At 44.5% G+C, this 26,640-nt stretch overlaps 1 protein-coding gene across 5 annotated transcripts in view; it reads right to left on the reverse strand.

Annotated features, from left to right (window-relative positions):
- Positions 1–2,479: 2,479 nt before the first annotated feature.
- UBE2H (ubiquitin conjugating enzyme E2 H) overlaps positions 2,480–26,640 on the reverse strand; it is a 118,221-nt gene continuing 94,060 nt past the window's right edge. For all 5 annotated transcript variants that reach the window (XM_025378148.1, XM_025378147.1, XM_025378151.1 and 2 more), the window contains 2 exons: positions 11,019–11,147; positions 2,480–6,809 (listed from right to left, as the gene is read on the reverse strand). In XM_025378148.1, the coding sequence (XP_025233933.1) occupies positions 6,685–6,809; positions 11,019–11,147 (254 nt within the window). In that variant the 3' untranslated portion in view covers positions 2,480–6,684. The remainder of the gene's footprint in view (positions 6,810–11,018; positions 11,148–26,640) is intronic.

Raw genomic sequence — 26,640 nt, forward strand, 5'->3', positions numbered from 1 at the left:
GATCAGTTGAGGCTGCAGTGAACCATGATTATGCCACTGCACTCCAGCCTGGGCAACAGAGTGGGATCGTGTTTCCAAAAAAAAAAAAAAAAAAAAGAAAGAAAAAGAAAAAAATGCATCTTTAAAAGCCTTGTCCTGTGCGTGTGAACACACACGAGTGGAGTGCAGCAGGTCCTGAAGGGCTGCTTACAGAACTGAGGAAAGCGGAGGCGAGGCTGCCCACAAAGAGGCTGAAGCTTCTCCAAGGAGCCTCTTGCTGCGCGCTGGCCAGCCTTGGAGGCCAGGACCCCAGGAGAGGAAGCTGAGGGAGGCCTGAATGCCAGCTGCACCTGGTGTCCAGCACCCCATTCTAGGTTCACTGTCAACTACAGGCACAGCCAGAAGGGTGTAGTTTTCTCTTAGGGAGTCCAAGTCCATTGTTGCCACCTCTGACCCTTGACACCAGGTCCTGGGAGCCAAGTCTTGAGCCCCAAAGAGCTCTGAGGAGCTCAGGTCTACAGAAGTGCCCTTTTTCCGAAAATAAACACCCTTCACTACGTAGGTACACATACACGCGCACAGGCACACGCGCGCCACACACACACAGAAGGAAATGCTCCTATCTTTTATCTTCTAACATTAAATCCCTGGTCAGGATAACTCTTCAGTTCCAAGAAGTTGGGGGCACACACACAGTACACCCTGAGGCCCAAGACAGCAGGCTTGGGCCCAAGTTGCACTGTCTGGGGCTCAGCGGGGGGTGAGTCCCTGAGATGCCACTTACAAATAGGGCTGCTTCAGCCTGCCAGGAGGCTACAAGGCCTCTGCAGCTCCAGGGATTGTGGGAGTCAGAAAAATCCTTTGTCTTGGTTCTGGGTGGGGAGCGGGACACCCCCAAATCCAGTGTCACAGGCACTCATTCCCAGGGGGACAGAGCAGCCTTCAGAGCCAGCAAGGAAGTTTTGAGGCTCAGAGCCCACCAGCTTTCTTTTCCAGGACAATGTGCCTCAGAAACCCAGGTCCCCTTCCCAGGAAAGGAACGATGACTCAGGCAGGTAATGACAAGCCACCTGCCACTTGGGAAGCAGCTAGACTGAGGCCGAGGGTGAGTGGTGCTGGGTGAGATTCCCAGGGTTGGCGGAGGGGGGCGGTTGGGAGACCCAAGTGCCAGCGACTGCACTGAGACTTCTCCTTGGTGGGGGGAGAGTGGGGGGGGTTAAAAGCAGCTGCCTTATGTGAGATCAATGGAATGACTGTTCACATGGCCTATGTACCTCTTAAGTCCCGTTTAGGATGGAAACTGCTCTACACCCCCAAAGCTCTTTGGCCTAAAAACTCTAAACCTGTGTTCAAACCTTGGTGTTTCGTGGTTAATATCTAGCATCCTCTCTGTTACTCTATCTTGTGACAGGGCACTGTTTTGCGGCCTGGGTGGAGTTGAGTCACAGGGTGGCAGAGTCAGAACCTATTAGTCTAGGGATGTTGCTTTACAGCTCAGTACCCAAGGTCCATGAAAGCCCAGTGAGGGGCCTGAAGTTGCACAGCTGGCTAATGGAAGGGCTGGGACTTGAACTCATGGCTCTGTGGTTCAGTCATTTGGCTAAAGGGCCCGTGAGTGCCACCCACAAAGAGGGTCTTAAACGTTTTGCTTCTGGGCTCTGGAGGCATCCAGGGTAGCTAGGGGGTTCCCTGCCAGTGGGGAGGGAGCAGGCACTGGCACACCATTCCTCAGCAGTCCCACCTCATTCAATCTGGCAGGTAGGTATGAAGCCGGGCCAACTGAGGAGAATGCATCAGGATGTAGGGAAGGAGAAAAAGGAGTTTAGGGGAATGAACAAGGAGAAAACAGTGGAAAAGAGATGGAATGAGAACACACGAACAAAGCAAAAGTATTTCCTTTGTCTTAAGGTCCTGCTAACAAAACCATCTCCATTAGACTGAGCAGTATCGCCATCTGGTGGTAACCGAGAGCAAACGCTTTAGAAAGCAATCGAAATGCTGGTCTAATCCAGCGATAAGCGTTTTCCCATGCAAAACCCACCGTCCTCATCTCCCAGGAGGCGTAGCACTTGGCAGAGGACCACCTGTTTAGGCAGATCAGCCCCCGCAGGAAGCTGCACTGTCCGTGAACTCCAGGCCTCGGAGTATCCTCACTGGGTGTGAGCTGACAGGGCTTAGAAGGTTTAGGCATAGGGGTAGATAGGGACCTTCGGGCTTTACAAGGCTCTAGTGGAGGAGCCTCACGGCCCCGTTCATAGCCAGCAGTCTTGCATCTGAGTTCCAGGTTCAAGGACAGGCCTCTGGGCAGAGCCTCTAGGTTATCACTGCCTAAGGGTGCCACTCCCTTCCCAAACTAATTTAGTCACCTGCATTCCAAGAGCTGCTCAGCCAGAAGAAGCCAGCGTCTGCTGCTCAAAGGAGCCAGAACAGAGAGGGTATTTTAGAAAACCAGCTGACAGTAATCATGAGGGCTATTATCTTATTGATCAAGGTCCAGCCATTTGCCAAGGTATATACACGTTTATTTAAAAAAGTTTACAGTTTTCATTATACACAACTATTAAGAGGTTATAGTCAGAGGAGGCATGTCTCCTGTTGACAGACATGCCTACTAGATCATCACAATGCAAGAAGAAAGGTGGAAGGGAGGAGACAGGGCAAGGAAAAATAAGCGATAAAAAGCTTCAGATTTCAGTTACGGGCTGGCAGTCCCTTTTATCTTTTCAAGTATCACACAATATGTACCAAATACAATCCATAAATAATGGCCATTTCTTCCCAAGCCCACAGCCAAGATGAGTGTTTGGCTAAGTTCAGAGCCCTGGCCCTTCCTCAGATGAGTGGAAAACCTGCGCACCAGAGGGCCGATTCCCCCTTCTCAAAGGGCTTCCTCCCACTCATCCCATCCCTAACAGAATCGCCGAGGTGTTAAGGGGCCAGAGAAAGCACAAACATGGATTCGGAAGTCCAAAGAAATGCAGTTCGTCGCGCCCAATCAGAGATATTTGATTTCATTCAACAAGGCTAGGAGCCCAGGTGGGAAGTCGATAAAAAATCTTGCTAACTTTTGTAAATGGCTTTTACTTTTCTAAGTCACTGAAACAAGGAAGGGCCATATGCCATTTAAAATCAAACATTAGTTCCCAGAGACTTGGTGTCTAGAAACGACCCATTGAGGCTAGCGGAGGATCTGTCTTTCATGATTCTCAGCCATCCCAACGGGAGGCCTAATATAAAGCACGTGCCAGGCCAATGCCAACTAGGACTTCTGGGGGCCTTTGGAGGGAAAAATGCCTTTGAGAGGAGACATTCCTCAGGAGCTTAGATCAGCCAGCTGGCAGTCAGAACAGCTTTTGAAGAGGATGAGAAATGTTAGGTACTGGAGAGACGATATAGCAACTCCTGATAATGACCTCACTAGTATAAAATGCTGGTTGAAACTGCACAGTAACCTCAAGGAGGGTGATGAGATTGAAGACAAAGCCAAATGCCAGTGTCCAGGATGGCCACCACTGACCCTGTGCCAATAAGCCCCCGGTGCTGGGGCTTCCAGAGGGAGCCTAAGGGTGGTGGATTCAATGTTGCCAGGTTGCAACCATCTTGCTTGTTGGTGTTTGGCAAGAGCTTGAGCTCAGTTATGCGAACAGGGGCGAAGAATGGCTTGTGCTGGTAAAACATGAGGATCCAAAAACTATGGGCACTAAAGCACTAAAAAGGGGAGGGAAACCGCCAGAAGTGGCTCTGACCTGCTGCCGCTGCCACCACCTCTAAAGCCAAGAATGTACAGCCTCTGCCCAGGGATCTGGATGCTCTTCTGAGTGTTGGAAGGGCAGCCTGGAAAGGCATCTGGTGGTGAAACACCCCTGCTCCAGACTTACGCTACCATCTATTGTAGGGGGCCCAGAGTCCTCAGATTCACTGCCAGGCCTTCTTCCAGATCTTTCTGTACCTGTATGTTTTGGGTTCCTACTCACACCTCTCCCAGGCGCAGGGAAGGGACAAAAAGCATAAGAAGAGACTCTGTTCAACCCAGCAAAAGTCAGTTTCCCAGCGGAGAGGCAAAGCCCCACCCAGAATGTAAACATGCATGGGACCAAGGTTAGTGCCTGGACGGGACAGACTTGCACAGAGCAAGAGGGCATAGTGGGATCTATGCGGCAATTACAGGAGCTTCCAGCGCTAAGAGAGGAGCCTTATCCCACCTTCATCATACAGACTTAGATGGACACTCTCTCGCTCACACTCTCTTCGCACGTGTGCACACATATATACACACACACACTCTGCAGCCACACTCAAATCTGCTTAACTCCTACAACCTCCCCCAGTAGGTCATTTGACAATTCTGCACCTTCCGCTCTCTGGTGCTGGGGCTCTGGTCAGAGGCGAGCCAATGTCTTATCATTAGAGAGATGTGGGATTAGGTAAGGGGCAGAGCCATGACACTGCTCACACACCTTCCCAAAACTGGGGTCTACTCGGTTTTTTGACAAGATCAAAAGCAATTCTTAACTGGTCATTATTTTTTTTAAGGTAATTAGAACACTATTGTTTATACAATATTGAAAAAATACAATTTTTTATTGTTTGAACTCAAATCACCACCCAGCACTTTAAGCCTACCCTAAATAGCACCTACAATAAATGTCATAGCACAAGCAAACTGCAAAGTCAGCAGGTAAGCAAGTTAGACAGTGCCAGCAGAGACCCTCCCTCCCCCAAAGCAATGAGAAGACAGCGTGCTAGGTAAGAGTGAAGTACACCATTACATGTTAAATAGTTAATACTACCCTTCCAGCAAGCCACAGATGCTAGATGGATAACTCAGTACGGTTAACTAACCACAGCCCTACATCACTGCACTTTTTTTTTTTTTTTTAAAGAAAACCTTTTGCTTCATGCCCGTAATTAACATAAATGTAAAGTAAATTCTTTGTCTTTTTATTTAGGAAAATAATCATGCTAAAAGCAAGTTGTACTTTATATAGATTTTCAAAGAAAAGATTGATTGTGCTTTTTGAATAAAAAAAGAGAGGGTATCTTCCAACCTCACTGACTTAAACCTTGTGGAATACAGCACTTCTAAACTAAAAACACACGACAAAAAGAAAAATTAAATAATCCCAGTGGGATGCTCAAAAATCGTCTTTAGAAGGTTTTAGGATTGGCTAATTCTGCTATTATCTTATTGGCTGCGGCAAAAAAATACAGAGCTGCTGTCTAAAATTTCTCCAAACTCCCCTCCAAGTTCAGCAGGCAACACTGAGATTTGAAAGAAACTCTGCAGCAACCTGGACATATGGTTAGCTGAGTCGACATTTGATTAGCAGGCATTTTAAACTGATTTCCTCTTAACATACACAGGAGAGAAAACATTTTCTTCCTGCAAGGCATGTTCTACAACATCGTATTTCTGAATCAGTTCTTCCTATTCGGTCACTCTCTGAAAAAAGTTGGTTTGTTTTTCCCATGTAGAATCACTCTGGGTACAAAAACCTTTATTTGTTCCAATTATTATTCGTTTTAAATTTAGAACCTGTGTTGGGTCTAAAATACCCATTTCCCACTCCCACAAGCAGATGATGACCAGGCTGCTGCCAAGAGCAGCAGAAAAAGGGAAAACCAAACCAAAACACCCAAGTACCCAGGGCTTTGCATTACCACATGGGTCTTCTTCTCAAGTCTAATGGTCCATGAGCGGCTTGTCCAAGGAGGCAGCCGCCTCTTGGTAGGTGAAGATGAAATCTGCAACCTTTCTAAGCACAACACACACACACACACCAAAAAAAAAATAACCCCCCGAAAATACAACCCTCTTATTTAAAGCTCGTAAGTTCAGGGTAGCGGTCTCAAACTGCCAAACACTAGGACGAGGATGTGACTCTGCATGTGTTTTGGATGAGAGGAAGCATCGTCCCAGTCACTTTTCTCCTCCTGTGCTGTCCTTTCAAAAACAGGTCTGGATTACAAGTTCTACCCCAAGAAAAAGAACCAGTTCAGAAAATACTTCTCCAAGTTTCTCCAACAGAACACTGTGGCTGCAGGGCCTGGTAGTGTGAAGGGCAGGAACTGACATATAAAAATGTACTTAAAATCAGAGTCAAAAAAATGGTTTTACGTTTTAATACTCTAATTAGCTCCCTGTTTTATATACTGTAACTCCACAGAAGACATAGGGCCACCTAGGATTCACAGGAAGGAGCGGCTCTGATTCTTATGTGGCTGGCTCTAATGGCCCCACAGCAGGTCTCTTCCTCCCCAAGTTTTTCCTTTCCATTTTGAAAAAGCACTATTTTATCTTCACATCCAAGAGCTGGTTGGTTTGGTTTGTTTCTTTGGAACCATCAATACAAGAAGCGATTTTTTCCTGTTCTTTTTACTCATGTCTACCTATCAGAGCGGCTATTTCCTTTGACAGTTCAGTAGCACACAGGCTGACTTGGCCACATGGACTCATGAATGCATGCATTCGGACCGCATATTGCTACCAAATGGAATGTGGGAATATGCTATGCACCTCAGGTTGAGAAATGACCAAGAAATCAAGATCTAAAGGGTGATATATAATATATATATATCAATGCTATTATTCATAAAAACCTTGTTTAGTAATAAAAAAAATTGCTTTGTTTAAATATGAATATTATAGTCTGCTTCTCATGGTTAGGAAATAATAGTCTTTCTGAAAAGCAGGTGCTTTTTCTACTACAACTCCATATCCTGGGCCTCATCTTCGGAAAAGTCAGACATAGAGCTCTCCGATGAGCTGTCCCCGGTGCCCTCTTCCTGTTCTTTCAGTGCCTCCTCCGTGGCATATTTCTGGATGTACTCTGCACCGGGTGGGAGAAAGACAACAAGGGCAGTGAGTGGGTAGGCATGTGCTTGGCGACCCCAAAAAGCTGGCAAGGCTGGGGAGGTTCAAACTTACCTTGAACACCGGGGGGACAAAGATGACAGTAATCATGGTCACTACAGCTAAGGGGAATCCCACAAGGAGACTTCTTTGGGACAGGGTTTCTGCATTTTGCCCCCTGAGGGAAGGGATATTGGGAAGAGCAACACAGCAGGCTCAGCTTGCAGGGCAATACGTGCGCTGCAGCACCCCAATGACTCTTCAGGGACGGGGGAAATGGGAGCCTCATGCTTTCTTTTTACTTTCACCTCCCAGATAGTACAGACAGGACTAGTCATGATTCCATAGTAATTTTATAAGGAAATCCCCCATCATTTTTAGATCTGCAGTTACATCATTACAGTCAGCCCAGGTCTATTATTTTAGGAATCGATTTTAGTCTAAACAGATCCTGCCTGTCAGGTTTTTGAAACAGCTGGCAAAACCATTGCTCAATCTGCTCAGGACTAAGCTGCTATATGGAGACACCACTTGGCTCTGGGTGGCTTTTCCATGTATAATTTACCTGAAGGTAGATTTCCACTGCTACAGCCTTGGTGGAATCCTAGGCTGAATAAGACTGCTGAAACTGCTTTTAAGAACTGCTGAATAAACAAACTTGTTCCTAAAAACTCTGTTTTCAAGTGAATAGCCTACACATAATAGGAAAAGACAAGACAGAAACCTATTCAAAATGCAAGCCACACAAAAACACACCCTTGTGGCTTTGTTTTTCCTCCTATAGAGTTGCAGGGACTCACTGCAATAGGAAGATAAGTGGAATGGCCAAATGGGCCTACCGGATTTGAATAACTAGCACAGGGCCTAGCTAAGAATGTTTTTATATTTTAAAGATTGTCTTAAATAAACAGAACGTGTGATAAAGGCCACATCTGGCCAATGTGGTCCTTTACAGAAAAGGTTTGCAGACTTGAGACTTAGAGCCCTTCAAATTCATTATAACAAAACTTTATGCTAATGATTTTGATGAGATTAAAGTAGCCCATGATTAGGTAGGAATTTACCTTTTTTTTTTTTTTTTTTTTGAGACGGAGTCTCGCGCTGTCGCCCAGGCTGGAGTGCAGTGGCCGGATCTCAGCTCACTGCAAGCTCCGCCTCCCGGGTTCACGCCATTCTCCGGCCTCAGCCTCCCGAGTAGCTGGGACTACAGGCGCTGCCACCTCGCCCGGCTATTTTTTGTATTTCTTAGTAGAGACGGGGTTTCACCGTGTTAGCCAGGATGGTCTCGATCTCCTGACCTCGTGATCCGCCCATCTCGGCCTCCCAAAGTGCTGGGATTACAGGCTTGAGCCACCGCGCCCGGCCGGAATTTACCTTAATTTACATTTTTGAGTGAAATAAATGTTTATTCAAACTTTAACAATTTTATTTTTAACCTCTAATGGGTTGGCTATTTTGCGTCTTCCTTTGTAGAAGCTACATATTGACATTGTTTTTTTGACACTAGAATTTGATACTATCAGCCCTCTTTAATGTATTCAAGGAAACAAATGTGTATTAAGTACTTAGGACAAGGCCTTTGGGATAGGGAAAGGAAAAGCGAGGTCACCAATGAGGAGGAGGAAACAGAGGAAGATAAAAGGAAGGAGCTGCTAAGTGTCACCAGAGGGAAGCAGTTACAAAAAACTAGCCGGACGTGGTGGCACACGCCTGTAATCCCAGCTACTCGGGAGGCTGAAGAAGGAGAATCACTTGAACTCGGGATGCAGAGGCTACAGTGGGCTGAGATCGCACCATTGCACTCCAGCCTAGGCAACAGGGCAAGACTCCATCTCGAAAAAAAAAAAAAGAGCGAGGGAGAGCAAAATTTAAACCTTTTCTTAAAAAAAAAAAAAAAAAAAAAAAAGGAGTAAAGGCAAAGAGGTAGATTCCACTCAGTATCAGAGAGCCCTGAATGGCAGGCAAAGATGTCACCCAGCAAAGGGTTCTGAGCAGGGAAGTGACAGCTTTAGACAGCTCCAATGGTGCCCAGTGCTATGGGCTATCCAATATTTAAACACGTTTTCAGACATGCACTATAAGACACTGCCAACTAAATATGAACGCTGACTGTGTTAGGTGTGTTGAGTTGGTGGTGACTGCCACACAAATGGAAATGTCCAGCAGCAGCTTGGGAGAGAGGCCAGGCCTAGACACACACATTGAGAAATTATCTCCCTGGAGGGGACTGACTGAAGCTGTGAGAGGTGAAGCAGGTCCCCAGGGGTGAGAGGAAGAGATGGAGCCCAGGGACCAAGTCCTAAGTGAATGACCACATTTAGGAAACGGAATGAGAATTTTCCAGAAAGGTTAGGGTAAAATATAACACTTGCAGAGAGGTCCAGCAAAATGGAACCTGAGAAGAGTCCAAAGGATTGGGAAGAAATGAGGGCAGAGATTAAGCAGAGGAGGGGAAAAAAATTAGAGGAGTTTACGGTGAGGATGCAAGTTTGAAAATGAAAGGGAATAAACAGCATGACTCCTAAGGGAGCCCACAGGAGCGGATCACCGCTTCTGAAACAGGGAGACCTCCGGCAGGTGCAGGAGGAAGACTGCGTTGGGAGGGGCGGGGGGCTGGGGAAACAAGATCACAGGTTGGTGGTGGGAGTGAGTTTGAGAAATGAGGAAGGGTGTCTCTTATTTCCCACAGGAACAAAGAAAAGATGTAGGGGGGAGGGGAGAAGACATCAAGGTACAGTAGGAACTGGGGGTGAGCTCAGGTCTGATGGCCATGATTTTCTCAGATTTCTAAGAAAGACAAAACGATAGCCAACATGAACATTTCCTAAGGCCGGGGGTCCGTACCCTGGAGTGAACCATTCTAAGATAAATGCAGGCTCGGTTCTTTTTGTAAATGGGACTATAGCAGATATGTACTGAAACAGGGCTACTGCTAAATTGTTGAGACGGAATGCATATGTGAACTAGAGAAATATACTCTGCTCCAAGATATCTGTGGTTTGCAGACATTGCTAAGTGATTCCTATTTCAAAATTTTAATATAGTCTCATAATAGCACTTTATCTGGTTGAAACTGCCTTTTTCTTCAAATACATGTTTGCTCAGCTATGTATTTTGCTACATAAATTAGATATTAATTTGCAAAGCACTTGAGATCTACTTAATTATAGTAAATTTATTTCTGCTTTATCTCAACAAAAGCTCCAAACAATACCCTATAGAGACCTTGGAAGAAGAATTAGAAAACAAACAGAAGAAAAGCTATTGTTTCATGAATAGTCCCTGTTTGCCTCATACCTGCACATTTCAGAGTGAAGACCTGCACATTCAAGCTCTGGTAAATTACTTCTACTGCCACCTCTTGCAAATGTACCTCAGATAGGCCACACATTTTGAGGAAGCCAACATTCTGGACTGCTATGCAGACGGGCCCATCATGTGAAAAATGGGCTAGATACTAATACCCTGCCATTGGTTAAAAACAGCAGGTATATTACACACTTTGAATTCCTTTGCTTCTTGGTGGAGCTTCATGTATCTAGACTTTTCACTATGAAAAGTAACAGAGGTAAAATGGACAATCCAATGAATTCAGGTGGAGTTTTAGATTTTTTTTTTTTCTTTTTTAAAGACAGAATCTTGCTGTCACCTAGGCTGGAGTACAATGGTACAGTCTAGGCTCACTGCAATCTCTGCTTTCCGGTTCAAGCAATTCTCCTGCCTCAGCCTGCCGAGTAGCTGGGACTACAGGCGCGTGCCGCCACACCCAGCTAATTTTCGTACTTTTAGTAGAGATGGGGTTTCACCACGTTGGCCAGGCTAGTCTCGGCCTCCTGACCTCGTGATCCGCCCACCTCAGCCTCCCAAAGTGCTGGGATTACAGGCGTGAGCCACCATGGCCAGCTATATGTTCTTTCGCAAACTTATCTTCATTTAAATCAAACTCACATCCCATCAGCATGTAAACTGTTTCAAGAATGGGAAAATAGGATTCTAAATCCTAAAGGATGAGCAAACTGGTGCTACTACCACCCGAGGTTGGTGAGTGCTACTTCAGCCCACAGCTGTCTCTTTTTAGGCCCGAGAAAAAGTATTAGGAACTAAGTAATTTAAGAAGGACTTTTAACGACTGAAGCCCAACAGATTTAAGTTCTTTTGTCTCTAGGTAAACTACGCACCCTCTTACCTTTAATTTTCTGCTTGTATTCTTCTGGTCGGTGGAGGTACATGGCTGCAGCGTCACCATTGAGAGGATCTATGGGGTTAGGATAGGCCAACAACTGGGGTAGGAAGGACTCAAATATATTGGTAAGATCTGAAAAACCAAACAGAAACATGTCATGCACAGGAAATACAAGTTCACCTAAAATTCACCTGCATTCAGTAGTCAAGCTGCTTACCTTCTTAGATATTTAACTACATGGGGATGATTCTCCATACAAGTGTGCTCTAGTACATGTGACCTGTATTACACATTCATTTCAATACCAGTTAAAATTTTTAATTTTAATTTGAAGAACGAGATAAAGATATACCTGATACTCACTTTGAAAGACAATTTTCCCGGCCAGGCACGGTGGCTCAAGCCTGTAATCCCAGCACTTTGGGAGGCCGAGACGGGTGGATCACGAGGTCAGGAGATCGAGACCATCCTGGCTAACACGGTGAAACCCCGTCTCTACTAAGAAATACAAAAAACTAGCCGGGCGAGGTGGCGGGCGCCTGTAGTCCCAGCTACTCAGGAGGCTGAGGCCGGAGAAGGGCGTGAACCCGGGAGGCGGAGCTTGCAGTGAGCTGAGATCCGGCCACTGCACTCTAGCCTGGGCTACAGAGCGAGACTCCGTCTCAAAAAAAAAAAAAAAAGAAAGACAATTTTCCCAATTCTATTTCACTCTATGTCTATGGCTATTTCACATAGCCATTTTCTACAGCTTACAAAACCCCCCACTGTGAAAGGTATTCAAATGCTGGGTCTTAAAAGAATTGAAGATAGTTTTTTTTGTTTGGTTTGGTTTTGTTTTTTCGCTCTGTTGCCCAGGCTAGAGTGCAGTGGTGCAATCCCGGCTCACTACAACCGCCTCCAGGTTCAAGGTTCACTTGAACCGCCTCCAGGTTCAAGCGATTCTCTTGCCTCAGCCTTCCAAGTAGCTGGCACTACAGGCACCTGCCACCACGCCTGGCTAATTTTTGTATTTTTAGTAGAGATGGGGTTTCACCATGTTGGCCAGGATGGTCTCGAACTCCTGACTTCAAGTGATCTGCCAGCCTCGGCCTTCCAAAGTGCTGGGATTACAGGTGTGAGCCACTGTGCTCAGCCTTGAACACAATTTTATAGGACTTGACATTTAATTCAATTCTTGCAACTTCTAATGGAGGTAAATACAACCAATTTTTCAACTATTCTGGGTAATGAGGATAGGAATTATATGGACCACATAAAACCACAAATATTCATAAGACAGATAAGCACCAATCTACTACATTTATTTATTTAAAAAAGAGTTTTTTGAGAGAGGATCTCACTCTGTTGCCCAAGTTGGAATGCACAGGTGTGATCATACCTCACTGCAACTTCAAACCCCTGGGCTCAAGCCAACCTCCCAGACTCAGTCTTCCAAGGAAATTGGACTACAGGCATGTGCCACTATGCCCAGCTACATTTTTTTTTTTTTTTCTTAATAGAGACAGGGTCTCCCTATGCTGCCCAGGTTGCTCTTGAACTCCTGGACTCAAGTGATCCTTCCATCTTAGCCTCCCCAAGTGCTGGGATTACAGACGTGACATTTATTAACTGCTTTCTTGCCAGGCATACACAGATGATATCTACACACAGTTAGCAAACAACAAACACCTGCAGTTACCCAGCGTTTTAGAAAAGCAGGCCCTGAGAACCTGGATATAACACAACCCACATGCCCCACAGCTCAGAGATGCTGTAACTTCCACTCTCTGCTCCTCAGTGAACTGTGGCACCCCTGAGAAATAGAAGGACATGAGAACGCTTCCATGACTCTGCCCCACTCCAGCGACTTTGTTATGTTTTATATCAAACATTCCTGTTTCTGCAGACAATGCTGAAGTATACTAAGTAGCATACAAAACTACTCGTTAATTTAGTCAACTCTTTCAACACATTTTTCTTTTAACAGTGGGCGCTCCTCTGCAGTATTACAGACGAATGCTTCGCCAAGCCACACTGCTTGAGATCTGTGGTTCTCAGGCAGGGGTGATTTTGCTCCCCATGGAATTTGGCAATGTCTAGAGACATTTTTGGTTGTCATATCTAAGGGGTGCTACTGGCATCTGGTGGGTGAAGGCCAGGGAAGCTGCTAAACACCTACAACGCACAGGACAGTCCCACAACAAACGATTATCTAGACCAAAATGTCATCAGTTCTGAGGTTGAGAAACCCTGATCTAGATAAAAGGGGTAGGCAAACCTTTTTGTAAAGGGTCAAATACTTTTAGGCTTTGCAGGCCACATATGGTCTCTGTCGTATCTATTCAAAACTCAGCTCTGCCACTGTTAACACAAAAGCAGCCAGAGTATAGGTCAACAAATCAATGTGGCTGTATTCCTATAAAACTACACATACAAAAACAAGTACCCAAGGTCTGCCCAACTTTGCTCTAGAAAATCTTACCTAAGAGGTGGCTCTTACCACTGTAAGGTTAAGAAGCTGAGCAGTTAGAGAATAATCTAGAGCTGTGTTACTCAACCAAACTTTCTGCAGTGATAAAAACATTTTATATGTGCCCCATCTAAATCAATAGCCACAAGTGGCTACTGAGCACTCAAAATATGGCCAGTGTGAATAAGGAAATTAATTTTCAGTTTATTTAATTCTAATTAAATTTAAATAACCACAAATGGCTAGTAGATCCTGTATTGGACAGTGCAGGTCTAGAGAATGATGGGCTAGAGGGCCCCATGACAGCTACCACGTCCTGTTCTCACACACCAGGTATTGACATAGAGCACCTCTGCCTTATAACAAAAGCCACAGACTTGGGGTGATTTCATCAGGGTTTATTTCACCTTCATAAGGCTGACTTCAGAACAGTCCTAAAGAGCCACTTTATAGTAAGGTTCTCATGTACCACGAAAGAAATGCTGACACTCTTAATCAAAAAAGCAAAACAAAAATCACCTTCCTAGATAACCCCCAAACTATCTGCAATAAGATTTTCACCGATGTTTCATTTATATATTTTTAAAAAAGGGAAACAATTATTATGGTACAAAACCATTGAAAACTACTTGTTGAAACAATGTACTTGTTTCAACTACATTGAAAACAAGTAGTTTTCAATGGAAAAAAATGCTTATACTTGAATGCTGGGTAGAGAAAGGCCATAAAATGGTATGTTTTCTAGAACTACAACTATGTACAGTGTGTATGCATAAGACGAACATTTTAAAAAGCTACGTCAAGGCAATAGGTGTGTAACTTCTACTTTTCACATTTCAAATGACATTTCTTTTGCCTTTAAAAATCATTTTTGGCTCACGTCTGCAATCCCAGAACTTTGGGAGGCCAAGGTGGGTGGATCACATAAGGCCAGGAGTTCGAGACCAGGCTGGCCAACATGGTGAAACCCCGTACCTACTAAAAAACACAAAAATTAGCTGGGCATGATGGCGCGCACCTGTAGTCCCAGCTACTTGGGAGGCTGAGGCAGAAGAACTGCTTGAACCTGGGGAGGTGGAGGTTGCAGTGAGCCGAGATTGCACCACAGTACTCCAGCCTGGGTGAATGAGTGAAACCCTGTCTCAAATAAATAAATAAAATAAAAATAACATTTTCCTGTAAATATGTCCTTTCTATTTTGGTGTATGTTTGAAATATCCAATAAAACATGAAAAGTCTGAAAATGTTTTTATTTTCTTATCTTTATCCTTGGGTGGGTGAGTTATTAAAGCAGTGGTAGAAAATGCCAAAAGGTAAGCAAATTAAGTTTTATAGGCCAGACACAGTGGCTCACAACTGTAACCCCAACACTTTGGGAGGCTGAGATGGGTTGGATCACCTGAGGTCAGGAGTTTGAGACCAGCCTGGTCAACATGGTGAAATCTCGTTTCTACTAAAAATACAAAAATTAGCTGGGTGTGGTGGCGGGTGCCTGTAATCCCAGCTACTTGGGAGGCTGAGGCAGGAGAATTTCTCGAACCCAGTGAGCCGAGATATGCGCCATTGCACTCCAGCCTGGGCAACAAGAGCAAAACTCCATCTCAAAAAAACAAAAACAAAAACAAAAAATAGCAGTTTTACAATTTAATGTGATCCCAGAACAGGGAAGAGTCAAACAATAGTTACATTAACAGTAATTTTTTTTTTTTTTTTTTGAGACGGAGTCTTGCTGTCACCCAGGCTGGAGTACAGTGGTGAGATCTCCACTCATTGGAAGCTCCGCCTCCCGGGTTCACGCCATTCTCCTGCCTCAATCTCCCCAGCAGCTAGGACTACAGGCGCACGCTGCCACATCCAGCTAATTTTTTTGTATTTTTAGTAGACATGGGGTTTCACCGTGTTAGCCAGGATGGTCTCGATCTCCTGACCTTGTGATCTGCCCACCTCGGCCTCTCAAAGTGCTGGAATTACAGGCGTGAGCCACTGCGCCTGGCCCATTAACAGTAATGGCAGGTTAATGCTTACATAGTGCTTACTACAAGCAAGGCACTCTTCCAATGAGGTAGGTACCATTTTACAGATGGAGAAACTGAGGCACGCAGAGCTTACGTATGGATCTGGAACTCAAACCTGAGCTCATCCATTATGCTGCCTCTGCTAATGGATAAAACACACACTGCCCCAACTTTCATGAAGGCACAAGCTCCCTGTGTCTCTAGGTCAAAAATCGCACACCATCGTTGGCAGGGAAGCTAAACCCATGGATCAGAGATGATCACATCCTCCCCAAAGAATCTCTCACAAGTGCAAAGAAGGATGCTAAGCAAAGGACGTTCAGGTGTTTCTGTGGCTATTCACAGAGGCCATGTGCTTGTTTCCACACCACTCCACCGCAGGAGGCAACCCGCAGACACCCGCACACCGTGAACGGAAGGCTCCTCCTGCCATATTATTATTACAGGTGCTGCTCAAAAGGATTAGCAGCTGGATGCTATTACGTAACAACAAAAACCTTTAAAAACAAAGCATAGGTTTTATGTTCTGAAGTAATGTTCAGAAGTGCTTCAGGGCTAGAGAAATATTACAGATAACATGTTATAAAACTAGGAGCTTCACGTGTCCCAGAAAGAGATTTTATACCCTTTCCTACTACTTTTAAGTTTCCTCAAGCTACCAATAAAAGGCTTTGCCTATGAATTTGTTCCAAACAAATAAAAGAACCCTTAATTATTGGTTCTTCCTTCTTGTATCTACTGTCTTCCTGCGTTAAAACACTTTTGATCCATTTTACAGATGTGCTGAGTCACACCTGTAAAAGAGAAGAGCAGAAAAGGAAACACGTGAGGCCTAGTTTTGGGTGAAGATGACAACTTCAGGAGGCCAGGATGTGATGGCTCTGGCCATTTTAAAGCAATGAGGCTTTCCTGCTAGTGGCTAACACAGTGATTACTCCTGAGGGTGTTTCTGAAAGGAGCATCTCTCAAATGTGCAGATAGTCTTCTTTCAAGATAAATACACTGGCAGAGAAGACTAAAACTATAAATCAATAATAAAATAAAGATACTCATCTGTAGAAAAATAAAGAACATTTTTTCTCTAGATTTTTGTTAATGCTAAAACGATAAAAATGTGTTGATAATAGTGATAATAAAAATGTGTCAGTTCAAAGATCTTTATCTAAAAACATTAACCTTCAACTTCCTTTAAAAAGGAAGAGAGCCCGATACAGTTGACCTAAACCTGTAGAGTACAGTCAGCTGACGCCATTTTCGGCTATCTTAACTTTTAAAGCAAGTCCCAAGATCCCTGAGTAAACGGTTTATGATGAGCAAACAGCCCTTACTTTTGCCTTAAACTCAATTAGAACCAAAATGTGGTTCATTAGCACTGACTCTTCAGTCTGATCTTATATTAATGTTAAAATTATAACACTCAAATCTCAGTTTAGGCATATAGTTTATATTCATATTTAATATTTAAAAACAGGTTTGGCACAGTGGCTCAAGCCTGTAATCCTCGCACTTTGGGAGGCTGAGGCAGGTGGACTGCCTGAGGTCAGGAGTTTGAGACCAGCCTGGCCAACATGGCGAAACCCTGTCTCTACTAAAAACACAAAAAATTAGCCAAATGTGGTGGTGGGCACCTGTAATCCCAGCTACTGGGAGGCTGAGGCAGGAGAATCACTTGAACCTGGGAGGCAGAGGTTGTAGTGAGCTGAGAATACATCACTGCACTCCAGCCTGGGCAATGGAATGAGACTCCCAAATCATAACAACTTATCATCAAAAGCAGCATCACTTAGTCTAGAGCAGTGGTTCTGGGCTAAGTCTAGGTTCTGCTTGTCTATCACAATTACCTGTGGAGTTTTTCCAAAAATTTGCTTAGCATCCTAAGGTTGTAGCTTCACACCTACCCCAGGGCTTCTGGTTTAGGATTGGATGGGATCTGTAAGTGTGTGATACAGACACCTGTGTGCAAACGCACAGTCAGGAAACACTACCTGGCCCATGATCCCCTATCCCCAAATAGATGGGAATGAAAGGGCCATTTGCTTGTAGGTTCTTTTGTGCAAGAAAATGTTCGCATCTAACAGCTCGACTCTGGTTTAGTGACCTTCCCTAACCCTTCCCTCTTTTCTGCACACTGCTGTTACCACTGTTATCTCTAGGCAGAGGTGTGCCAAACCACAGGCAGTCAAAAGCAGATCTGTTCTGGAGGGGGACTAAAGGGCCACTTTGGAGGAGAATTGGTGTTAGGGGATGGTTAGAATCACCACCTAACATGCTGTGGACATCCGGCAGAGCAAATTCCATTAGGCTGAACTGTCTTCAGCAAACAGAAAGCTGGCTCCTCAGTGGTGAACAACAGATGAAAAATCTAAAAGACCACAAGTCTAATTTCAGGCTTTCCACTGACTTGCTCTTAGACTTTGGGCAGGTCTCTTCCTTTCTACATCTCAACTTCTTCACTGCAAAAGGAGAAGTATAACACTGCTATTCCTTACAGGGAAGTAACACACATTACTAAAAGTGACTACAAGATATACTTCAAATTACACCAGAGAAGTGAACTATTAATACAAATATGACATCCTCAAAGGGTAGACATTTCAGCTACCTGTATCCCTTAAAGGATATGTATTAATTAAAAAGAGTTACACTGAAAAAAACGTACCAACTCTTAAAAGTAAAATCGCCCTACTCCAGGTGACTCACAATGAGATGGTGCAGGGCTTGAAGGAGAAAACACAAGAGGGGATGAATCACACATCTCATGTTTTATTCTTGGCTATTTATGAACCAGTGACCACAAGTTATTTCTTTTTCCTCTATTTCCTTTGAAATAAATGGAAAATTTCAAGCTGGGCATGGTGGTTCATGTCTGTAATCCTAGCACTTTGGGAGGCCAAGGCAGGAAGACTGCCTGAGCCCAGGAGTTCAAGAATAGCCTGGGCAACATAGGGAGATCCGGTTTCTACAAAAAATAAAATAAAATAAATAATAACAATAATTGGGCATGGTGGCATGTGCCTGTGGTTCCAACTACTCAGGAGAGGAGGTGCTCAGTAGTTGCTGAGGGGAGAGGATTGCTCAAGTCAGGGGCGGGTGGGTGGGCCGAGGCTGCAGTATGTTGTGATGCCACTGCATACCAGCCTGGGTGACAAAGCAAGACCCTCTCTCTACGCCCAATCCCCCCAAAAAATTGTAACATACACTGCTTTCTTCAGGTTAAAATCCTGTGGACACCCAAACCTTGACAGGTTCTGCCTCACTGGGAACCACAATTAGCACACAGGCAGTCATTTTGGAGACTTTTACCTAAATATTCTTCATTTGTTTTTCGGACTTAATACTGAAAAATAAATGCTGTAACTCAAAAACCACCAAGTGGTGCCAAGTGCCAAGAACCATCAAAGCCATTTTTCTGTTCTCAAACCGACCTACCCCATCCCCTTTCTACTTCTACCATCTGTCCCCCAGAAGCCCAACATCCTGTTTGTTTGTTTTTTTTTGTTTTTTTTTTTTTTTTTGAGACGGAGTGTCGCTCTGTCACCCAGGCCGGAGTGCAGTGGCCGGATCTCAGCTCACTGCAAGCTCCGCCTCCCGGGTTTACGCCATTCTCCTGCCTCAGCCTCCCGAGTAGCTGGGACTACAGGCGCCCGCCACCTCACCCGGCTAGTTTTTTGTACTTTTTAGTAGAGACGGGGTTTCACCGTGTTAGCCAGGACGGTCTTGATCTCCTGACCTCGTGATCCGCCTGTCTCGGCCTCCCAAAGTGCTGGGATTACAGGCTTGAGCCACCGCGCCCGGCCTCCTGTTTGTTAAAAACACATAATAAAAAACTTATCTGGAAAGACATCAGCATCCTGCACAGCAGCTCAAATTCTGTGGCATTTGCATTTTAAGAATTAGCCTTGTACACTCTTACCCCGGGAAGCCCATCATCCTATAATTTTTTTTTTTTTTGAGACGGAGTCTTGCTCTATTGCCCCAGGTTGGAGTGTAGTGGCTCAATCTAAGTTCACTGGAACCTCTGCCTTTTGGGTTCAAGCAATTTTCCTGCCTCAGCCTCCCGAGTAGCTGGGATTACAGGTGCATGCCACCACGCCCGGCTAACTTTTTGTATTTTTAGTAAAGACAGGGTTTTGCCATGTTGGCTAGGCTGGTCTCGAACTCCTGATCTCAGGGTGATCCGTCTGCCTCAGACTCCCAAAGTGCTAGGATTACGGGCGTGAGTCACTGTGCCAGGCAATCCTACAATTTTAAAGAAGTAAGTCTACTGGGTGTGGTGGCTTGCAGCTGTAATCCCAGTTACTCAGGAGGCTAAGGAGGGAGGATCACTAGAGCCCAGGAGTTTGAAGTTATAGTGAGCTATGATCACAACCACTGCACTCCAGCCTGGATGACACAGTAAGACCCAGTCTCTCTCTCTCTCTTTTTTTTTTTTTCGCAGAGACAAGTTCTATGTTGCCCAAGCTAGTCCCAGACTCTGAGGCTCAAGTGATCCTTTTAGCCTTGGCCTCCCAGTGCTGGGATTACAGGCATGAGCTACTATGCCCAGTTGAGGCCCAGTCTCTTTAAATAAAGACAGAAAGAAAAATAAGAAGTCTATGTTGGTAACTACCAAATCCATAAAACTGGTCCTTCATAAGTCGCATAGTCTTATCAAACTTTACATGTCTAAGATTATTTTCCTGAAAACCCATTCCCTTCACCTAATGAAGGGAGTAGGTTGACTCTAACGCCCTTGCTCTCAGGCTCCAAGCCTCTGGAAGGAATCTGGCTATGTTCTTCATTTCTTCCATGTATTCAGTTTCCCAGAAATGTCTCTAGTTTTTCTTCTATTTCCCCTGGCATGTAACTATGTCAAGCCCAATATATCATTCCAGCCCTGGATCAGGGCAGTCATCTACTAAATGGCCTTCAAGGCTCTGTACTCTCGCCTTTGTAATCAGAGAAAGTTTCCTTAAAACAATCATGTAGGTAATTTCCCACAAACAATAAGTTCCTCTTGCCCTCAATCAAAATTCTGCATCCTGGAGAGCTGCTTGAACCCGGGAGGTGGAGGCTGCGGTGAGCCGAGATCACGCTGCTACACCCCAGCCTGGGTGACAGAGCGAGACTCTGTCTCAAACAAAAACAAAAACAAAACACAAACAACAACAACAACAAAAAACATATCACTATACACCCCATGAATATGTACAATGATTATCTGTCAATCAAAATTCTGCACCCTCCAGAAGCATGCTATCCAAACTTCCTTCACCATCCCTCTCCCCTCTGGGGGAGGACTCCTGGCTTTCCAAGCTGAAAATCACAGGGATAGTCACTACTGTCTAAGGTATTTATCTGTTCTGTAATTCTTTAAGGAACAGGGATGAAAGGAAAAGGGGCCGGGCGCGGTGGCTCAAGCCTGTAATCCCAGCACTTTGGGAGGCCGAGACGGGCGGATCACGAGGTCAGGAGATCGAGACCATCCTGGCTAACACGGTGAAACCCCGTCTCTATTAAATACAAAAAAACTAGCCGGGCGAGGTGGCGGGCGCCTGTAGTCCCAGCTACTTGGGAGGCTGAGGCCGGAGAATGGCGTGAACCCGGGAGGCGGAGCTTGCAGTGAGCTGAGATCCGGCCACTGCACTCCAGCCTGGGTGACAGAGCGAGACTCCGTCTCCAAAACAAAAAAAAAAAAAAAAAAAAAATCCTCTTCACACCTAGAGGAAAAGATGGACAAAAATCATAAGTTGATTGTTGTCCAGAACTGATGATTCTCTTTCTGTGACTTACACAGATCTCCTTCCCTGCAATTTTGGTCATTACAGTTGAAACTCCTGGGAATTTCGACCACGTTATTCGCATCCTTGACTACTAGAGAAAAGCAGCTGTTGACCTTTCAAAATCCCATCGGTTGACTTTAGGAACTGTATTGAATTCGTCATGAACTGCCACGTAAGTCATGAATTTTACAATATGTGCTCAAAATAAAGCCAACCATAAAATTTCACCTTGTTCATTCAACAATTATTTTTGGTGGTGGTGGTGGGTATCTACTATATGTACAAAAACTAGGTAGTTTTTTTGTTGTTGTTGTTAAGGCCTGAAATAGGGCAAATAAATTAAGATCTCCAGATTTCTTTAGGTACTTAATAATTTGGGGTTAACAGATTTTCCTCAACGGTGTATTAGACACCACAACTAATAGATCTTTACCTTCCACTCCTTTACCAGCTCCTACAAAGCAGCAATGTTAATAATGGTTGAATTTTAAAATTTTATCCTGCTTACAGTCTGTAAACATTAAAAGACAGTGAAATTCTACAAGAAAGGAAGAGTAGTCAAAAACCTGTAAAGAGTCCTACGCTGCACACAACCAAGCAGTTATTCTCAAGGAAAACTTCAACAACACCAATCAGATAGGCAGGCAGACTTCAAAGAAACAGTTTTGAGATTAAAAGTAATATTCTCTAAAATAACTAATTTGAGCCGGGCGCAGCGGCTCACACCTGTAATCCCAGCACTCTGGAAGGCTGAAGCGGGTGGATCACTTGAAGTCAGGAGCTCAAGACCAACCTGGTCAACATGGTGAAATCCTGTCTCTACTAAACATACAAAAATTAGTCGGGCTTGGTGGTGGGCGCCTGTATAATCCCAGATACTTGGGAGGTTGAGGCAGGAAAATTGCTTGAACCCAGGAGGCAGAGGTTGCAGTGAGCTGAGACTGCATCACTGTACTCCAGCCTGAGCGACAGAGGAAGACTCCATCTCAAATAAAACAAAATAAAATATAATGAAATAATAAAATAATTAATTTGAACTCAACCTCAGTGACAAAAAGCCCATTTCTCCAGCTGCTTTGAGGGCACACAGGTGGCGAGCTGAAGCAACCCACCAGACTTCCTGCAGTGCTGTGGCTCAGGCCCAGCTGGCCACAGGGCTCACCATGCTGCACTTAGTTTACTGAAGGCTAACTAGCTGCAAATAAGATAATACAACCCGCTGCCAAATACTCAAAGGTATATTAAAGAATTCATACAATTACTTAACTGAGAGGGTCTCATGTGTGGATAAAATATATAAAAAGTCTAAGCTCAGCAGATTCACATATCTTCTCGTATTAGTCCATGGGGATCTTTTAAAGATAAAGTCTTAATGAAGAGGGCCATGCAGGCAACAAAACAAAATAAAACAAAATAAAAAACAGACGAAAACACCTCCCTTACCCGAAAAGAAGTGGGATGCTTTAAAAAACACACCAAACACCTCCCTCCTACCTCTCAAAAATGGTGGCTGGGTGCAGTGGCCCATGACTGTAATCCTAGCACTCTGGGAGGCCAAGGTGGGCAGATCACTTGAGCCCAGGGGTTCAAGACCAGCCTGGACAACATAGTGACACCCCCATCTATAGTATAAATGAAAAATTAGCTTGGTGTGGTGGTGCATGCCTGTAGTCTCTGCTATTTGAGAGGCTGAGACAGGAGGATCACTTGAGCCCAGGAGGTTGAGGCTGCAGTGAGCCACACTGCACTCCAGCCTGGGTGACAGGGCAAGACCTTGTCTCAAAAAAAAAAAAAAAAAAAAAAAAAAGAAAGAAAGAAAAGAAAGAAAAGAAAAGAAAAGAAAGAACGAACAATTAGTAGGAATTCAAACAATCAAAGAATGTTTGCAACATACATGATAAAAACATTTAAATCTCGGCCGGGCGCGGTGGCTCAAGCCTGTAATCCCAGCACTTTGGGAGGCTGAGACGGGCAGATCACGAGGTCAGGAGATTGAGACCATCCTGGCTAACACAGTGAAACCCCATCCCTACTAAAAAATAAAATAAAATAAAAACTAGCCGGGCGAGGTGGTGGACGCCTGTAGTTCCAGCTACTCGGGAGGCTGAGGCAGGAGAATGGTGTAAACCCGGGAGGCAGAGCTTGCAGTGAGCTGAGATCTAGCCACTGCACTCCAGCCTGGGCGACACAGCAAGACTCCGTCTCAAAAAAAAAAAAAAAAACATTTAAATCTCACTTAGTAACATTGTTTTTAAGTATTCTAAGCTAGAAACAGGTGTTCCTGTGCTGTGTGGGAAAGGGAAATATGAAAGACGCAGGGCGCTGGCCTGGCATGGTAGCACACACCTGTAATCCCAGTACTTTGGGAGGCCGAGGCAGGTAGATCATGAGGTCAGGAGTTCAAGACCAGCCTGGCCAAGATGGTGAAATGCCATCTCTACTAAAACTGTAAAAATTAGCCAGGTGCAGTGGCAGGTGCCTATAATCCCAGCTACTTGGGAGGCTGAGGCAGGAGAATCGCTTGAACCTGGTGGCAGAGGTTGCAGTGAGCCGAGATCGCACCACTGCACTCCAGCCTGGGCGACAAAGTGAGACTCTGTCTCAATAAAGAAAGAAAGAAGGAGAGAAAGAGGTGGGGTGGGGGGAGAGAGAGAGACAGAGAGAGAGAGAGAGAGAAAGATAAATAGAAAGAGAGAGAAAGAAAGAAAAGAGAAGAGAAGAAAAGAAAAAAGAAAAGAAAAGAAAAGAAAAAAGAAAAGAAAAGATAGATGGATAGATGAATACAGGGTGCTGAAGCCGGGAAAACCAGCCACATTCTGCTCAGGGCCAGGCTACCAGGTCACCAATCTGAGGTGTGTAGTTACAGGACATGGACTGGTGTTAAAGCATTCCAAACCTGCTTAAAAGGTAATTTCCCATTCATTGCCTAATTGTAGCCCCTTTCCCCCCAACATATTTAAACTTCAGAGAGCTGCAGAAGAAAATAAATGCTACTGCATAGATCACAATGAAGAAAACAAGCTCTTGTTCATCAAAAACACTGCTCTTGTTGCATTGTCAATCTCAAAACAATTCTCATCTTACTTAGGTGTTTTTTAGAGGTCATTCATCCTAGTTCAAACCTGTTATGACCCTGCTTACCTTAAGAGCTTGTAAGCTAAAACATGGTAATAGGATTTGTTATTAGCCTTCCAGAAATGAGGGCAGTTAATGTGTAATTAGCTAGCTGGCTAGTCTTGCTGTCATACTAAAACTCGCTATTCAAGCTTGTAATTACTAGACGATAATTTAGTTGTTGTTAATATCAGAAAAGAATAACGAGAGATAACTTCCTGCAATTACAAGCCAAGTGTCCATACACTGGGAAGACTTTATTAACTCAGTAATCACAAGTGAATGAAGATAAAACAAATCAAGGTTGCATTTACATATAATCAAGAATGAAACAAGCCCTGAAATCAGAGCCCCTACGAAAGTAGAATACAGCTGTGGCTGTTTTTCAGAGCCATACCCTGGCTGGCTCACGTCCCACGATCCAAAAAGCCCGGACCACTCCATGGTTTTAAAGCTGACCACCAGTGAGTGTGATTTTTTTTTTTTTGAGGCAGAGTCTCGCTCTGTCGCCCAGGCTTGAGTGCAGCGGCTGGATCTCAGCTCACTGCAAGCTCCGCCTCCCGGGTTTACACCATTCTCCTGCCTCAGCCTCCCGAGTAGCTGGGACTACAGGCGCCCACCACCCCACCCGGCTAGTTTTTTGTATTTTTTAGTAGAGACGGGGTTTCACTGTGTTAGCCAGGATGGTCTTGATCTCCTGACCTCGTGATCTGCCCGTCTCGGGCTCTCAAAGTGCTGGGATTACAGGTGTGAGTCACCGTGCCCGGCCGAGTGTGATATTTTTAATGAATTTCCGCTAAGTTGTTCAAAGCAAGCAAGACTCCGTTTTTATGTATATAACTAGTTAGACTCCTGAGCCACATACACCACATCTGAAGATTTCCAAGCAGACAGATAAAGAAGGTTGGTCACAGAGCTAGCTAAGTACTGTTGAAGCGCAAATCCACAACTGAGCATATTTCTTTATTATGTATAACAGGTGACATTATCCCAATAGTACTGGACAGAATTGCTCTACTTGGCCTCTATCTAGAAATAATGATATCCAGCTGTTCCAAAGGCAGGATGATGTTCGTGATTCAACATGGACAGACCAATACCGAAGTTCTCAAGCTGTTCAAATAGTAATTGGCCAATCATCCATGCAGACACATACATGTATTTCTTATCTGTGTAATTACACTAAAATGTTTAGAAACAGCATGCACTAATCCAGCATAAAGCATTATTTTAAGATACACCTTCTGCCAAAATCTGAATTATTTGGGAAGATTCACAAACTATCTGACTGAAAAGGGGATGGGATACGTGTTAAATTTGTATTTTAAATTTCTAAATGCCCGGTAAAAGAAATTTTAGGCGCCTGTAGTCCCAGCTATTCGGGAGGCTGAGGCAAGAGAACGGCATGAAACCGGGAGGCGGAGCTCACAGTGAGCCGAGATCGCGCCATTACACTCCAGCCTGGACAACAGAGCGTGACTCCATCTTAAAAAAAAAAAAGAAAGAAAAAAAAAGAAAGAAATTTTATATCTCTTGCCTAATCTCAAAGTCCTTGAAGTATTCCCTTCTGTTGTAGTCAATTTAATTTGCCTGTTACTAACTCCCCAGATAACTCTAGGGGAAGACTTCTCCCAAATGTTGATTTTTCTGCCCGGCAAAATAAGAGTACAAGTATCCAGTCCACTGGCTAGCAACCCTAAGGGTGAAAATGTAAACTGCCCAATTTCATAAGAAAATTGTCTTCCACCTCACTTCTCCACAACTTTTTTTTTTTTTTTTTTTTTTGTATTTTTGAGATGGAGTTTCGCTCTTATTGCCCAGGCTGGAGTGAAATGGTGCAATCTGGGCTCATAGCAACCTCCGCCTCACGGGTTCAAGCGATTCAAGCGATTCTCCTGCCTCAGCCTCCCGAGTAGCTGAGACTACAGGCATGCACCACCATGCCCAGCTAATTTTGTATTTTTAGTAGAAATACACGGGGTTTCTCCATGTTGGTCATGGCTGGTCTCTAACTCCCGACCTAAGGTGATCCGCCCGCCTCAGCCACCCAAAGTGCTGGGATTACAGGTGTGAGCCACTGTGCCCAGCCTACAACTTAATCCATCATATACATAATTTACCAAGTAAAAGAATGAATAAAATGAAAGTTGGAGAGAGAAACACATTTGCAGGGATCAAGCATGCCTTGTCCAAAAGGGTGGGATGAGAGAGAGATTAAAGCTGTATTGCAGTGAAGGCACCTGAGCCTCCAGGAGTGCAGGGTGATAAGCCAACTACGGATAAAA

The sequence above is a fragment of the Theropithecus gelada genome, chromosome 3, assembly GCF_003255815.1.
Source record: "Theropithecus gelada isolate Dixy chromosome 3, Tgel_1.0, whole genome shotgun sequence".
NCBI classification, from domain to species: Eukaryota; Metazoa; Chordata; class Mammalia; order Primates; family Cercopithecidae; genus Theropithecus; species Theropithecus gelada.